The following is a 14,431-nucleotide window of genomic DNA, read 5'->3' as shown; positions in this document are numbered from 1 at the left end:
AGCTCCTGGAGTTATGCCCATAGCTACTTTAAATATAGATGGGCTTTCTGGCTTCCAAAGCTTTGTTTTAATAGGATGGGCCAGATCTTCAACTGGTGATGTCAATGGAGCAGTGCTGATTTTCCCCCCACCAAGGTTCCAGCCAAATATTTCAAAGTTCTGTTTACATGTTACTTCCAGAACCCTCCCTGGCCTTAGAATTACTATTCAAACTGAAGTACGATCTTCAGAAGTTTCTTGGTGATCTCCCAGAAAGACCTTCTTAATTTAATCTCTAATAGGATTAACAGCCTCATTAAATTGTAAATCTGCCATCATCCAGCTGTTGTGGGAAACTGAACTTTTGGAATCTTATCAGTTTACTGCTGTGATCTTTCTACCTGAAGTAGTTTAGAAGCTTTAAGCACTTTCAACTTCAACTCTTTGCTTTGTTCCTTCCCCGCCCCCCGAAAAAATCTCAGCATGCACCTGTTGAAAATTACAAACAAGAGGGCAAGATCCACAGCTGATGTAAATCAGCATAGCTTCAGTGGAGTTTGGGGAACTATGCCAATTTACACCAACTTGGGACCGGACCCAGTACCTCAGCACAACATCCAGTATAGTTTCTACACTGACGGCTAAGGATGTATTGGAGGGCTACCTAATATGTGATCTGTGGAGTCATAAAACATACAGCCCAGGGCCACCCCTCCATGCAGGTTGAGGACGATGCTGATCCACTGCAGGTTTTCTGTCTCTATAAATTGTCAAGAGTTCTCTAATCTCTAGTCACCCAGGGCAATACAAGTCCAGACAAGTATCACATCTGAGTGCATTCAGAGCAGTATGTAAATATATATGCAAAAGAGCTTTGGCCTTCAGACTTTTAGCACGTTACAAAGATGGCCCTTAGTCTTACAAAGCCTGTCTCCTTTGATATAGGATGTACAATGGGTCCAATTCAGAGTCCTTAATCAGGCAACATTCCTACTGAAGTGAGGGGCACGTTGGCTGCGGCAAAGACTGCAGAACCAGGACCAAAACATTTACTTGATATTCTGGGATCCAGGTGACCAGTATAGAAGAGTCACAGACAACACTACCTGTTTGACTAGATTTCAGCATAGATGAAAACCTAGTGCTTGCTGCAGGTAAGGTTGAGGTACAGGTAACAGAGGGTTAACACTCCCAGGGAAGCAAAGATCCAATCTACAATATGTCTCCCATCAACTTTGTCCCCAGACTGGGACAAATGTGATAGATGTGTAAGAACCATTAAATTCTATTGAATCTCTGGAATTTCTTAGAGAAACAGATGAGTGCTTCAAAGTACAGTCAAGTAAAATTAGGTTCTTAAAGTATGTTAAGCAAAGACCAGGGGATTTCTTTAAAATTAAACAGTATTTTTTTAACAGAAACAAAACAACCCACAACAGCCACAATTCTGACATAGTGTGAAAATATGAAGGTCCTGGATCCTTCTGCATTTAGCCCTTTTTGACCTCTGTGTAACTAAAAAGCAAACAAAGTGATTTGTGCCTGTAAGAACCATTTATTACTTCTTTAAAAATACATCTTTAATACTTTTTGGCTTTTACTGGTATTTCAAGCAGCTTAAGTTTTCAAGCACTCCAATATTGTAAGAGCACAACAAATCAAGTCTCATAGCAGCAGTCTGCCCTACCAAAGGGAAAAAGTAGCCTTTATATTTAAAAAAGGCATATTCCATATACATAATGAGATAAATAATACTTCAGGCAAGATACGGCATCTTTACAAATGCCTTTTCAGGCTTGAGTTTTTCCTCTGCTTGTTACTACAGAAACCATCTAGCAACCAAAATCTAAGACAGACTCCACCCAAAACAGAGAAAAACAATATAGACACAGAGTAGGCTTTTTTTTTTTTTTGAGGGGTGGGTGGGTGCTAAGGAAAAGTATCTTACTGTGCAAAGGATAGGAGTATTTTGCATGTAGTTGAAACAGCAAAGCTCTGCTTACAGCTGGTAGAAAGGAAAGCCGTGAATGAGTAATGAGAAATGCGTAATGCAGGATGAGAATATAATTTCCACACATCGGCTGAAGAAAGGTTTACACTCTTAGGCAATAAAAACAAACCATTAAGCCAAACCTGCACTGTCAGGAAGTATAAAACAGTTCTTGAAACTCTGCAGTTACAATACAAAAGCTTTTCATAAACTTTGTTTCCTGATCTTCATTAAACATTAAGATCAAGCTGCCATATGGCAATTAGCTGCCTCCTGAAATCAAATATAAAAAAAAAAAATCAACAATTTAGGAATAGTTGTACAGTAAAATAGTTCAATAATTATTCACTCCTAGTGGTGTGGCAAAGTGGGTCGAATGTAAAAGCAGTCCAGATGAGCTCCTATTTCATAGTCAAGAATACAATAAGCAAGTAGTTTTCATATCCAAGCCTCATAAAGATTGATTGCATAAAAGTGAAAGTCCACTAGAAGCTTAAGAGGGGTGAAAGCAAATAGACTTATGCCTACACCAAGTACTAACATACCAGCAATGAAGACCTTGCTCTATAAATAAGGTCATTTACATGGATCTCACGCATATGTTTTTATATGTTGCTGATCTCTGAACCAGACTGAATTCTATGCAAAATATTTAGGTTCACTAGGGAAGTGGTTCTCAACCAGGGGTATGTGTACCCCTGGGGGTACGCAGAGGTCTTTCAGGGGGTACACCAACTTATCTAGATACACCGCTACCTCCATATAACGCCACCCGATATAACGTGAATTCGGATATAACACAGTAAAGCAGCGCTCGGGGGGGCAGGGCTGCACGCTCCCGTGGATCAAAGCAAGTTCAATATAATGCGGTTTTACCTATAACGCGGTAAGAATTTTTGGCTCCCAAGAACAGCGTTCTATCAAGGTAGAGGAATTTGCTAGTTTTAAAAACAGGCTACAGAAAAAGTATGAGCAAAGTCAGTGCAAACTAAAATTTCATACAATGATTTGTTTATACTGCTCCATGCAGTATACACTGACATGTAAGTACAATATTTACATTTCAATTGATTTATTTTATAATTGTACAGTAAGTGAGAAAGTCAGCAATTTTTCAGTAATAGTGGCTGTGACACTTTTTTGTATTTTTAGGTCTGATTTTGTAAGCATGTAGTTTAAGTGAGGTGAAAGTTGGGGGTACTCAAGACACATCAGACTCCTGGAAGGGGTATAGTGGTCTGGAAAGGCTGACAGCCACTGCATTAGGGTGTCACATGAAAGGGTCAGGGATACTAGGCAAAGAGGCTGATCACTTAATAGTTGGAGAGGTGCTTATTTGAAACTTACAAATAACAATAAAATGCTTGTCTTCCACGTTCACCACACATATAGATCAAAGGCATGTCAAGTAATACGCTTGCTAATGGAAATTTAAACACTGGCTGATTAGAAAGGTCAAGGGCAACGGTATGGCTTCTGTATCTTTTTTTTTTTTTTTGCCCCTCATAAGAGAAAATTCAGAAAAGACAACTTTTGTTTCTTCTTGTAGGGAAAGAATACTCTAAGGACTGTGTAAATAGCACACTTTTGGTATTGAGGAGGCTGATTCAGCAATTGTCAATGGACCCAAAACTCCAATGGGACTGTCAGACTATTTTCCAGAGTTTAGTAGTGGGTCCCAATTAACCTTCAAGACCAAATTCACTACAAATAGATGTACTCTATGCTATTCTTTTAAAGTCCCTGACCACCCCCTTTAACTCACTAACATTTTCAATCTAGAGATATGGTTTTGGGGGTTTCACTTTCTTCAAAAACATAAATATTGTAACCCCAGTTCTGCAGGCACACCTCACTTGACACACACAAGCAGCTTCTTTGTGCACGTAAGTCATTCACAGTTACACAGCTACAGAAGTGTTCCCAGGATCAAGGCCCTAATAGGCTTACAGCTACTCCTGGACCTCACCATGTACTTTACCAAGGGTGCCGTCTTTAGTCAAGCCAAACCAATTGGTTTCCAATTGAACCCAAGCCAACTGGTTTCAATGTGAGTTTTGCCTTTATAAAGGAATGCAGTGTCAGGCCCTGAGCCAGCTACAGCTCATGCATGGACAAGTGCTGTAGCATCTATGTGTTCTCATGCCTTAGAGGAGAAGTGAAACAGTCACTATTCCCTAAGCCTCTTATATTAGTGTTTCATACAGTAAGTGAGGAGCTGTGAACTTTAGTCAGGAGACAAGAGAATTTAGGAGCTGATTTAGGGTCCAATTCAAAAGCGTAAATTGAAGACAATGGAAGCTTTCCCATTGATGTCAAGCGGTTCTGGATCAGCCGCTTTCGGCTAATAGAAGTGGTAAAATCCAAGGCATGACCTCTTGAATTTTTCTGCAGTTCAGGCTCAGCTTCTGCAGCATGGATGGGAGAAGGCTCCAGCATTGCTATGACTGCAAAGACTATGCCTTGCAACTGTTCATTGTTGAACTTCCAGAGAATCTGTTAACTGTCCCATACTCCTGTGACTTGCAGCCTTCACAAGCCAATGGCCGTGAACTTGTTCAACAAGCCAGAGTGCAGACCAAAACCCTGTGCATATTTTTTAAGGCGGCAAGGAACTGAAAGTTAAAACTGGTGATTGTTATAATGGCTTAAGCAGATCTTCACAAAATGCCATTAGTACTTTAGAAACCAAGAGGACTGGTCATCCAGCAAAAACATAGGCCACAATCTTGAATCACCATTACAAATAAACGATAGATGTTCCCCAAAAAAACCAAAGCGATAGAATGGAAGATCTCTTTATAGAGGTTTTTAAAACATATTGCTAGAATAAATTATGTATACATTAAACTTATCCTACCACAGAAGTTGACTGATGAACCTAGTAAATACATCTCTAACCTTGCTATAATGTGAACCGATATAACATGAATTTGGATATAACGTGGTAAAGCAGTGCTCGGGGGGGGGGGCGGGTTATGCACTTGGGTGAATCAAAGCAAGTTCGATATAATACGGTTTCACCTATAACACAGTGACTTTTTTTGGCTCCCGAGGACAGCATTATATCAGGGTAAAAAGGTGTATTTTAGGCTCACAAAAAGAGAAAAAAAGGCAGCATCCAACCTGTAATTACTCTAATTTTTCTCTCCTGTCCCGTCTAATAACAATTGCATTTGCAGTTTTATCTGGGGCAGAGGGAGAGGAATTATTCTTTAAACAGGCCTTAAAGATATTGTCTATTTAGAAATCTTTTCATCCACAAGCCCACTTAGTACATCCATTGTAGCATACTGGTATTTATTTATAGTTCAAAAACAAAAAAACCAACCCCAAACATTAAGCAAGTTAGTGACTGGTTGGCATCTGATATTATTTCAGATGCGGACCTAAAAGGTCCATCGATGGATATCTGGCCTCTTGGCTTTGAAGTGCCACCTTCTGGCAAAGGCCTTGGTTAACTAGATATAAAAACAAAACAAACAAAAAAAAAAAAAGCAACTTTCAAAGTTCCCGGAGGATATAATCACAGAATCATTATTCTATGGCCACTTCTATAGCTTTTAAGAGCTAAGAGTTCTGAATGTAAGAACGAACTTACTACCAGTAGGCTAATTTGACTTCATTCTGCACTTGGCTTCAGTCCAACTTACAATACATCAGCAAGAAGCCAATCTCAGGTATTTTTTAAGTCTAATATTTGGCTGGGCTTCCAATGCAACAAGAACCCAGCCTCTGTATCCTCTTCTCAACTTCTGCAAGTTACTTGCAAACTATTACAGCAAGTAGGAGCTGCGATTAATGCCTTGCTTGCCAACTGCAAATCATGCTTTTGCCCTTTTTAATGGAGAATTTAAAAAGCAAGAAAACCCAGTTTATCTTTGTGAATGAACCATTTGCTCTTACAGATGGGACTTTGCAGAATGAAATGTCAGAGCTCTATTTATTATCTGAAATCAGTTTAACATTTGGCAGGAAAAATCTTTAAAAAAAAAACAACACACACACACAAGAGCCTGGAAAGAAAGACAAAACTACTCCCAGAGTCAGCAAAACCAGCAGCTGAAAGTAGATAGAGCCTATAGATAACAATAGTTTGCTGTACTTTTAGGGTAAAGTTTGAAGATCAGTTCTCTGTAGCATTCCACATAAAATGTGCTCTCATTTGAGGTAAGAAAAAAGTAATTGTATTCCCAACTGTTAGACAAGGGCCAGCAGAAATAAAATTGTTCCTTTTTTAGCATATCACCACACACAAGAAAAGAAATATTTTATTCTTTAATATTTGGCCAGGATAAGGATTTAAATGAGAGGACTAGTAAAAGGAGAAGAATGACAAACATTCAACTGTTCTGTAGGTCTAAGAAGAGTTCAGCCTTTTTTCCTAAAGATTTCTATTGGCCCTGCTTGTATTCACTCTGTAAATGAGTTGGGAATAGCAGGACCCTAGATCAGCAATGTCTGGTTCTTATCCAAACGTTCCACCTAAAGAGGATGCCAGTTCTCATGGATTGGACAGCCCACCCTGCAGCATTCCTGAGAATTGTACAATATAATAATCTTGAAAGTCAGCAGAGTGGATTATCCACTTTTTTCTGGACTTGAACTTGTGACCTTAACAGTAGCACAGCAGAAAGCAAATGTGCTATGCACTTTGCCATAGTAACCTTCCATGTATTCTTTTCAATTTAAATACACACAATTAAAACAGCTACAAATTTTGGAAAATTATGTACAAACCCTATATTTTTTCTTTTGATTACATATAAATACAAATTAGCTATTCTTCTAAAAAGTGGTTATAATAGTAAATAAATACAAAATAAGATTCTGACCATTATACTTCATGTGCTGGGATTAAACCCATATAAAATGTACAACTAAAATACATTTAAAATCTTTAAAGGAATAATTCTCTGATTAAAATATTTGTTTTCCCAAATTCTGTGGACATAAATATAAATTTTTCAAAATAGTTGTATTTTTCTTTCCATTTCATTACATAAATAAAGTCTTCATTGGGAAATATTAAAGTGTCAGCTTTCTTTGTATTTGTCTAATATATTTAGCGGCACCCACAACCCTCCACAACCATATCTTGATAGTTCTTTAATACAACTTTTTCGTTCTCATCAAGGTAGAGCATCGAAATAGCACTCAGTTCTGTCGGAACACAGCAAGCCTTAGGGATTTTGGAATTCACGGAATTGACCAAAGTCTGAACAATGGCATGGTTTGTGGTGTTTAGGTGATCTGCCAATGGAAAAGGGCATTCCCCATGGCAGTAAAAGGCACCATATCCTGGTGGGGCAACAATCCAGTCATTCCACCCTACATCATTGAAGTCCACATACAAAGGATGTCTTTTGCAACTGGATTTGTGGCGTTTGCGCTGTTTGTGTTTCGCTTGGCGTTTCTCTCTTTTATGGAGAGGGTGTCCCTTGCCATCATGGCCGAAAGTTACTAACAACGGCCGGAGCTGAGACCAGCTATCTTCATCCTGATGCAAAGACCTGCTAATCCTAACGTGCCTCTTGGAAACACTGCTCTCATTGTCCAAGTGAACCACCTCTACTATAAACCCATGATTAGGCTGTCTATGTGCAATCCACCTCATTACAGCTGGTGTTACATCAAAGCTTTCCCATTTACTTGCATTCTGATGCACCAACCTGGTGTCCAAAAGTCTTGCGGCAGGGTCCTTAGAAGTGGCTGTGGCTGGCTTTATAATTTCATAAATATTAATACGGTGATGGTAGCTGCTATTGTTCTCAAAGGTTTCCTGCATCTGCTCCCGAAAAATCTGAAGTTCGGCCGAGGTGAGAAACTCCTCATTAGGGATGGAAGTTAAATTAAAGAAGAAACGCCGTGTTGTTTTGCCACTTGCTTCTGGGAGCTCTTCCCAAGCTTCTAAGTTCATCAAAGAGGGAAAACAAAAACACAATCAGTAACACACAAGCAATGAAAACGTGAATTACTCTTCTGCTGGAAACTTTAAACAGCACATGTGAGATCTGAAACTTTTACAAAAAACCAAATCTGTTTCCCTTGTCTGTTTATTCATGCAAACATGTATAGCATGCAGTTAATAATACTTCATTCATTGTCAAGCCTTTTGATCCAATTCTGGTAGACCATGCATTCCAAGTGGTTATAATAAAGGGTAAGAAATGTAAAGCATTACTTTGGAATTCAAGGACATTAGCAAGAAAACTTTAGACCTCCACTAACTACAGTGCTAATCAGAATAATTAAAACTGATTGAGGATTTAAGGTAATTTTGAAAAAACAAGAAATGCAATAAATATGGCTTTTATGTCAATCCCTTAAAGGCCATTCCAAAAATAAAATTCCACTATTTAGATTTACAAATCTTAATATACAGATTTTGGGTCTTAACTGGAGACCAGGAACCCCACATCTGTGATGGTATTTCATGAAGCACACCCTACTATTTTCCTCTAAATATCCATAAAAGGTGGTATTTGTATTGATTTTTTTCTGCTGACACTCGAGGGTGGTACTCCGACAATGGAACGGAGTTCATTCTAAACGATACAAATGAGAAATGGTTTCCTAAAATTTATCCTGTTCTCTCCCCCACCACTAAATAAACATTTTGGGATACTGGGGGGCGGGGGGGGGAAATGGATGTCTTAATTAAAGAGCATGCACTTGGCTCAGACCATGTTTGTAGCCCTATAAATTATAAACCAGAGTGTTAACAAATAAGTCTTTCCAAAAGTGTTTTTAACTTTGATAAATATGCTAGAAGATAATTCATTCATCTTATTAGCTGAAATCATTACTCGGGTGATTAATTCTTACTCAAGTGATTAATCCCATTGATTTTAATTTCAATTTCTTGTATGAGTAAGCATTATTCATAAACATCTCTGGATTCAGCCCAAATTATATAAATATATACAGCTGTATAGTATTTGTCTACCTCAAAACATGGGCTCATGTTTTCTCACCAGTCAACAGGATTTCCAGGTAGCTAGAACTGAACAATGGTTTTAAGGCAAGCGCTGAGATTTTTAATTTGTTGCATAATTACTTAATTTGCAGATTTTCCTGACCTAAATAGCTATAAAATGTGCTATTACTTTCCAACTTTTGTAGAATTCTCCTCTTCTCCCCCCCCCCCAAATGTATAGTTTTACATTCAGAAATGTTTTAGCATGAATGAACTATACACTGGATTTTCCCCCATTCATTATGAAGAATTTACTTTCACACACCAGCACAAACCACAGTGCAAGGTTAGATTTCACAATTAATCTCCTTCCTCATTATAAGGCTTCCCATCAGACAGTATAACCACTGATCTCAGGCCACTTCCTTTGTATACCAACTTAATTAAATCCTAATAAAATTTCTTTCATCACAGCTCCATGTTATAACATGTGGAGTCTGTATTTTCATTAACTTTGAGCGAGACTATAGCATACCACCACTGAAGACTAATAGCTAGAAGTTATTTACAAGTTCTGGAAACTTTTTTTTGGCGCAAAGAGCAGATGGGCAACAAGCAAGCCACTCACTCTACAAGTCTACCTGTGTAGAGATTAGATACCCCAGTTCAGCTATGTTATGTGAGTTTGCCAGTCCATGGACATACAACAACTGGTAAGCCAGTTAACTACGAAACAGACAAATTTAAAAAGGAAGAAACTCATCCAGGAAGTCAAGATCATCATCTCTGTGTGCATTTAGTAAGCATCAAAGATAGGAGTGTTAGACAGCTGAATATAACAGCTAAACGTAGCTAGTTTTTGGAACTGACATGTAAGGCTCCAGTTATACAGTACTGATCTAGTTAATTAGATTCAAACTCTCAGAACTTGGAAAGCTTTCAAATAGATTTATGTGCACATTTTTAACAAAGCTGAGAGATGATGGGTACTAAACATTTGTTGAACAACTGAATAATTTTACTTTACTATATTTCTTTGAAGCCACAGGCACTCCAGTTCTTGCGAGTACCCATTTTACCTTCTTTAAAAATGCAGTCAGCATCTTAATGAAGAGATGACCATGTTACCTGAAGGCTCAGGTGCACCTGAAGTCCAACGACCAGCTGTGGCAATGCTTTTATCAACCTGAAGGCTTACCTTAGATCTACACTAAATCTATCCTAGATTTAAACACGAGACAAGAAAGTCATTGTGCAAACAATACAACTGATTGTTGCACTGATCTCTCCTAGGGATTAGAAACCTTCCAAAAAAACTAACCCAGATCAAATCTAAACCAAGGAGACTTTTCTGGTATTTAGCTTTTATTTTTTAAGGCTATTTGTGGAAATTCTTAATTTGAACCCAAGCTGTAAAAATAAAACGAAACTTCACATGGGATGAAGGGGGCAAGTGGGAGACAAGAGGGAGGAGACTTTCAGAATAAATGCCTCAGAACATTACGTTGAAAGACTGCTTTGAGGGCTTTTTTTTTTTTTAAAAAAAAAGGAAACCTGACTACGCCTTTCTTGTGAGTTTAACAAAAGCTTATTAGCAGCCAAAACTTATTCACTATTTGGAAAGATTCTCCCCCCCGCATACACACACCTTTTTTTTTCCTGGGGGGGGTGGGGTTCCAATGCTGATGGCACACACACACACACCACACAAGACCTGCTCACACTCATTCATAGACACAATACTCTTGACAACCGAACACATGCTTTAGTGACCTCCTACCAAACCCCGCAGTTCACACACACACACACACACTCCCCCAAATCAAACCCCGTCTCCTCCCACCCCTCCTCGCTCCTGCAGGGGAAGGAAGAGGCTCCCAAGACCCGCTAGGGGGGAGATGCCGGGGGTGGGCAGCACAGACACACACACACACACACACACACACACAGAGCTAGGGGGGAGATGCCGGGAGCGGGCAGCGCAGACACACACACACAGCTGGGGGGGGGAGATGCCGGGGGTGGGCAGCGCAGACACACACACACAGCTAGGGGGGGGAGATGCCGGGGGTGGGCAGCGCGCACACACACACACAGAGCTAGGGGGGGGAGATGCCGGGGGTGGGCAGCGCAGACACACACACACACACACACACACACACAGCTAGGGGGGGGAGATGCCGGGGGTGGGCAGCGCAGACACACACACACACACACACACACACAGCTAGGGGGGGGAGATGCCGGGGGTGGGCAGCGCACACACACACACACACACACACACACAGCTGGGGGGGAGATGCCGGGGGTGGGCAGCGCAGACACACACACACACACACACACACACAGAGCTGGGGGGGAGATGCCGGGGGTGGGCAGCGCACACACACACACACAGAGCTGGGGGGGAGATGCCGGGGGTGGGCAGCGCAGACACACACACACACACACACACACAGAGCTAGGGGGGAGATCCCAAGGGGGCAGCGCAGAGACAGACAGACAGACACCCCCCCACCCCGGCCCGTACCTTCGTGGTGGAAGCTCCTGACCGTGTTGGCGCGGCTGGCGGCTCTCTCCAGCGGGGAGCCCGGGGCGGAGTGGCCCAGCTGCTGGCCCGCCTGCAGGCGGTACAGCTCCAGCATGTAGGGCGGGATGACGGCGTTCTTGCTGGGGCTCGGCCGCCGCTTCAGCCCGAACATGTTGAGCAGGCGCAGCTCGAACTCGCTCAGCAGCTCCTGCGGGGCGGCGCGGCCCGAGTCGCTGAACCGCCGCCGGCCCACCTCCGGGATGAGCCCGGCCGAGCCGCCCAGCAGCACCTGGTACAGCAGCAGCGCTAGCAGGGAGCGGATGGCGGCCACCATGGTCAACCTGCGCGGACAGAGGAGGGAACGGGGGGGCAAGTCAGGCGGGCCGGCTCGGGGCGCCCACTCCGGTTCCCGATCCAGAGCTGCCTTCCCTAGGAGTAGGGGGAGGGCGGGACCCCCCCGGGACCCCCCGGGCGGGACCCCCCCCCGTGGGCCTGATCCTGCCCATCACCTATTGCCCCCCCTGCAGAGGGAGGCCGAAGGCCACGGCTAGCGGCCGCGGGAACAGATTTGGGCTCAGACTGCCCTGTCCACACCGGGTCTCGTCCCGCTCTCGGTTACACCTGGAGCAGCTCCACCGCCTCCCGAAGGGACTCCTGATTCCAGACCTGATCCTCCCCCGCCATGGACCGGGCCCTTGCACAGCAGGATCTGGCCCACAGCAGAGCTGAGCCTAGTCGGTGACGAGATACAGGGCACCCCTGTGCAGGTGGCAGCTATGCGACCACACAGCTGTCGTCTGTGGGCAGGAATCGGCCTGGCCCTCTCCATATCTAGGTAGGATCATACTAGGGCCATGGCCAGCTGTTTCCAGACGTGTTCGTTTGGTGGTTGCGGGGTGCTACAGAAAGATGGGGGTGCAAAACAAGGAAGATCGGGGGCGGGCGAGGGCAAGGGCTGAGCCAGCCCGGACCTGGATGGGCAGCCTGGCGGCACCCCTAGAAAAAGCCCCCCCACATCATCAGTGGAGTGCGAACAGCCACCATAAAGTAGCTTCCAGGCGGGCTGCACTGAGGCGGAGTGGGGGGAAGGCTACACGCGTGGAGAAGGGGGAGTAGCGGCGTCCGGACGCGGCGCGTCCGGTCGGAGCCAGGCGGGACAGGTGTGCAAAAGCCAGAGGCTCGCGGGTCCAGCCCAGGCGCCCGGCCGCCGCCTGCCACCCCAGCCCAGGCGCCCTCCGCCGCGCTTACCTTTAGGAGCCCGCCGATCGCCTAAGCAGCAGCCGCAGCGGCGCACCGGGGCACGTCCATTGACACGGGCTCCACATAGAAAGGGTCTGGCCCGGGAAGAGCGAGGGGGGTTCCCAGCCGGGCAGGGGGTTTGTATCCGTTGCAAGCACCTCCCCAGTGGCGTGCGGGGTTTGCGAGGAGGGACCCCCGTGGGTAGGGAAGGGAGGCGAGATTCCCAGCAGAAAGAGCGGGGGAGGGAAGTTATTTTCTCCGGGCAAGTTTCAGCAGCCCTTGGGCGGGGGGGGAAAGCTCCCAGAGCAAGAGGGAAATCGTCCTGCTACGTCCTTAGCCAAAGCCACCGGCTTCCTGCTCCTGGGAGACGCTGGGCGGCTGCTGGGCTTCTCGCCCTCTTCCTTGGGGCGCTCTAACGCCTCCGCTGCAGCCCATCGCTCCTCCTGGGAGTCATCTCTGGGCAGAGGGCTCCCGCCGCTCCGCGATGGCCCGGGCGCTACCTGCGAGCAGCAGGGGGGGTCGTGTCTGCAGGAGGGACTCCGGTGCGTTCCTGCAGCATCCCTGGCTGTCACTCCGCCGCTGCGCCCCTGACAGCGGCCGGGCAGGACGCAGAAGCGCCCCGAAGCGCAGTCCGCCCCTGAAACATACTTGGAGCCAGCGGGTTGAGGAGGAGGAGGAGGCGGAGGCAGAGGGCAAGTCTCAGCCAGGGACGGGGCTCTCCCTTTGCAAAGCAGCGATCCACAAGCGTTGTGGCTTCCTCCGGGTGCGTGTAGAGAGAGCTAGATGCAATACAGTTAGCAGCCTCCTGGGAAGCAATATGCCCTTAGCATCAGCAGCGAGACGAGTCCAGCAGCAGCAAGATGAAATTTGACTTTTTTTTCCCCTTTGCAAGTCGCCCGGCAGGAGGAAGCAGCGCTAGGGGGACCCCCTCTCTTCGCACACGCTCCTCCCGCGGCGCACTGGGGTGTGTGGGGCGGGGGGGTGCCCAGGCCCTTCCCTTCGCTTGCAAATTGATTGAGGTGGTTGGATGCCTCCTTGGCTTTTTGTGGCGCTGCTGATGTCACGACCCCGGGGGCTTGAGGCTCCTCGCCAATCACAAGGCGGGGAGCGAGCGGTTGCCGCGCCGCGCTCGCTGCTTTTAAAGGGGACGCCGCCTCCTCGGGCCAGTCCCAGCTTCTCTTTGCAATCACCCCGAAGGGGAGCGCGGCGAGGCACCTCGCTCATTCACCTCTTCCCTCCCCGTTCCTGCTTTCCCAGCCGTTCCGGGTGGGGAAGGAGGAGAAGGCTGGGGGGGGGAAAGCGAGGACGACTTTCGGCTGCCAGATCCAACCCGCAAGCGCTTTATTTTAAAACTTCTGGGAGGAAGCGGGGGGATTCTCAGTAGTTACGCGACACAACAGCCCTGGCCTTTCAGCCTGCAGCACTATGTCCCTCCAGGTGCTTTATTTCGGAGGAGGGCGATTTAAGTTAAAAAAAATTACTCCAATAACCTGGTTGCTAAAGTTAAACCAAGATCAAGGATCTGGACATTTCTTCTTTTTTAGGGGATTTACCTTCCCTGCATTGAAAAGAAAATCTTGATTATTGTCTCTCCCTCCTTCCACCCCCTTTTTCCTCTCCCATCAATACGTCCCCCGCCCCCCGTCGCGGTTTGGTTGCTGCAGACACCATTGCGGGTTAATGCAGCAAGTAAAAAAATAAATGCATCGCACGGTGCCATGCCCGCCTGTATCCGAGCTAATCACACCGATGAGAGACAACGAACGTGCAGCGT

General features: G+C 45.2%; 1 protein-coding gene across 1 annotated transcript; it reads right to left on the bottom strand.

Annotated features, from left to right (window-relative positions):
• Positions 1–5,324: 5,324 nt before the first annotated feature.
• Positions 5,325–13,625, bottom strand: BMP2 (bone morphogenetic protein 2). Its single transcript, XM_050952202.1, has 3 exons — positions 12,667–13,625; positions 11,419–11,759; positions 5,325–7,879 (listed from the first exon to the last, which is right to left on the bottom strand). Exons 2-3 carry the CDS (start codon positions 11,750–11,752, stop codon positions 7,035–7,037), a joined length of 1,179 nt encoding a protein of 392 aa, XP_050808159.1. The 5' UTR covers positions 11,753–11,759; positions 12,667–13,625; the 3' UTR covers positions 5,325–7,034.
• Between the last annotated feature and the right edge of the window lie 806 nt (positions 13,626–14,431).

The sequence above is a fragment of the Gopherus flavomarginatus genome, chromosome 4 (genome assembly GCF_025201925.1).
Source record: "Gopherus flavomarginatus isolate rGopFla2 chromosome 4, rGopFla2.mat.asm, whole genome shotgun sequence".
In the NCBI taxonomy this organism is placed as follows: Eukaryota; Metazoa; Chordata; order Testudines; family Testudinidae; genus Gopherus; species Gopherus flavomarginatus.
Note: the sequence above shows the minus strand (reverse complement) of the source record. Positions and strands in the feature narration are given on the sequence as shown.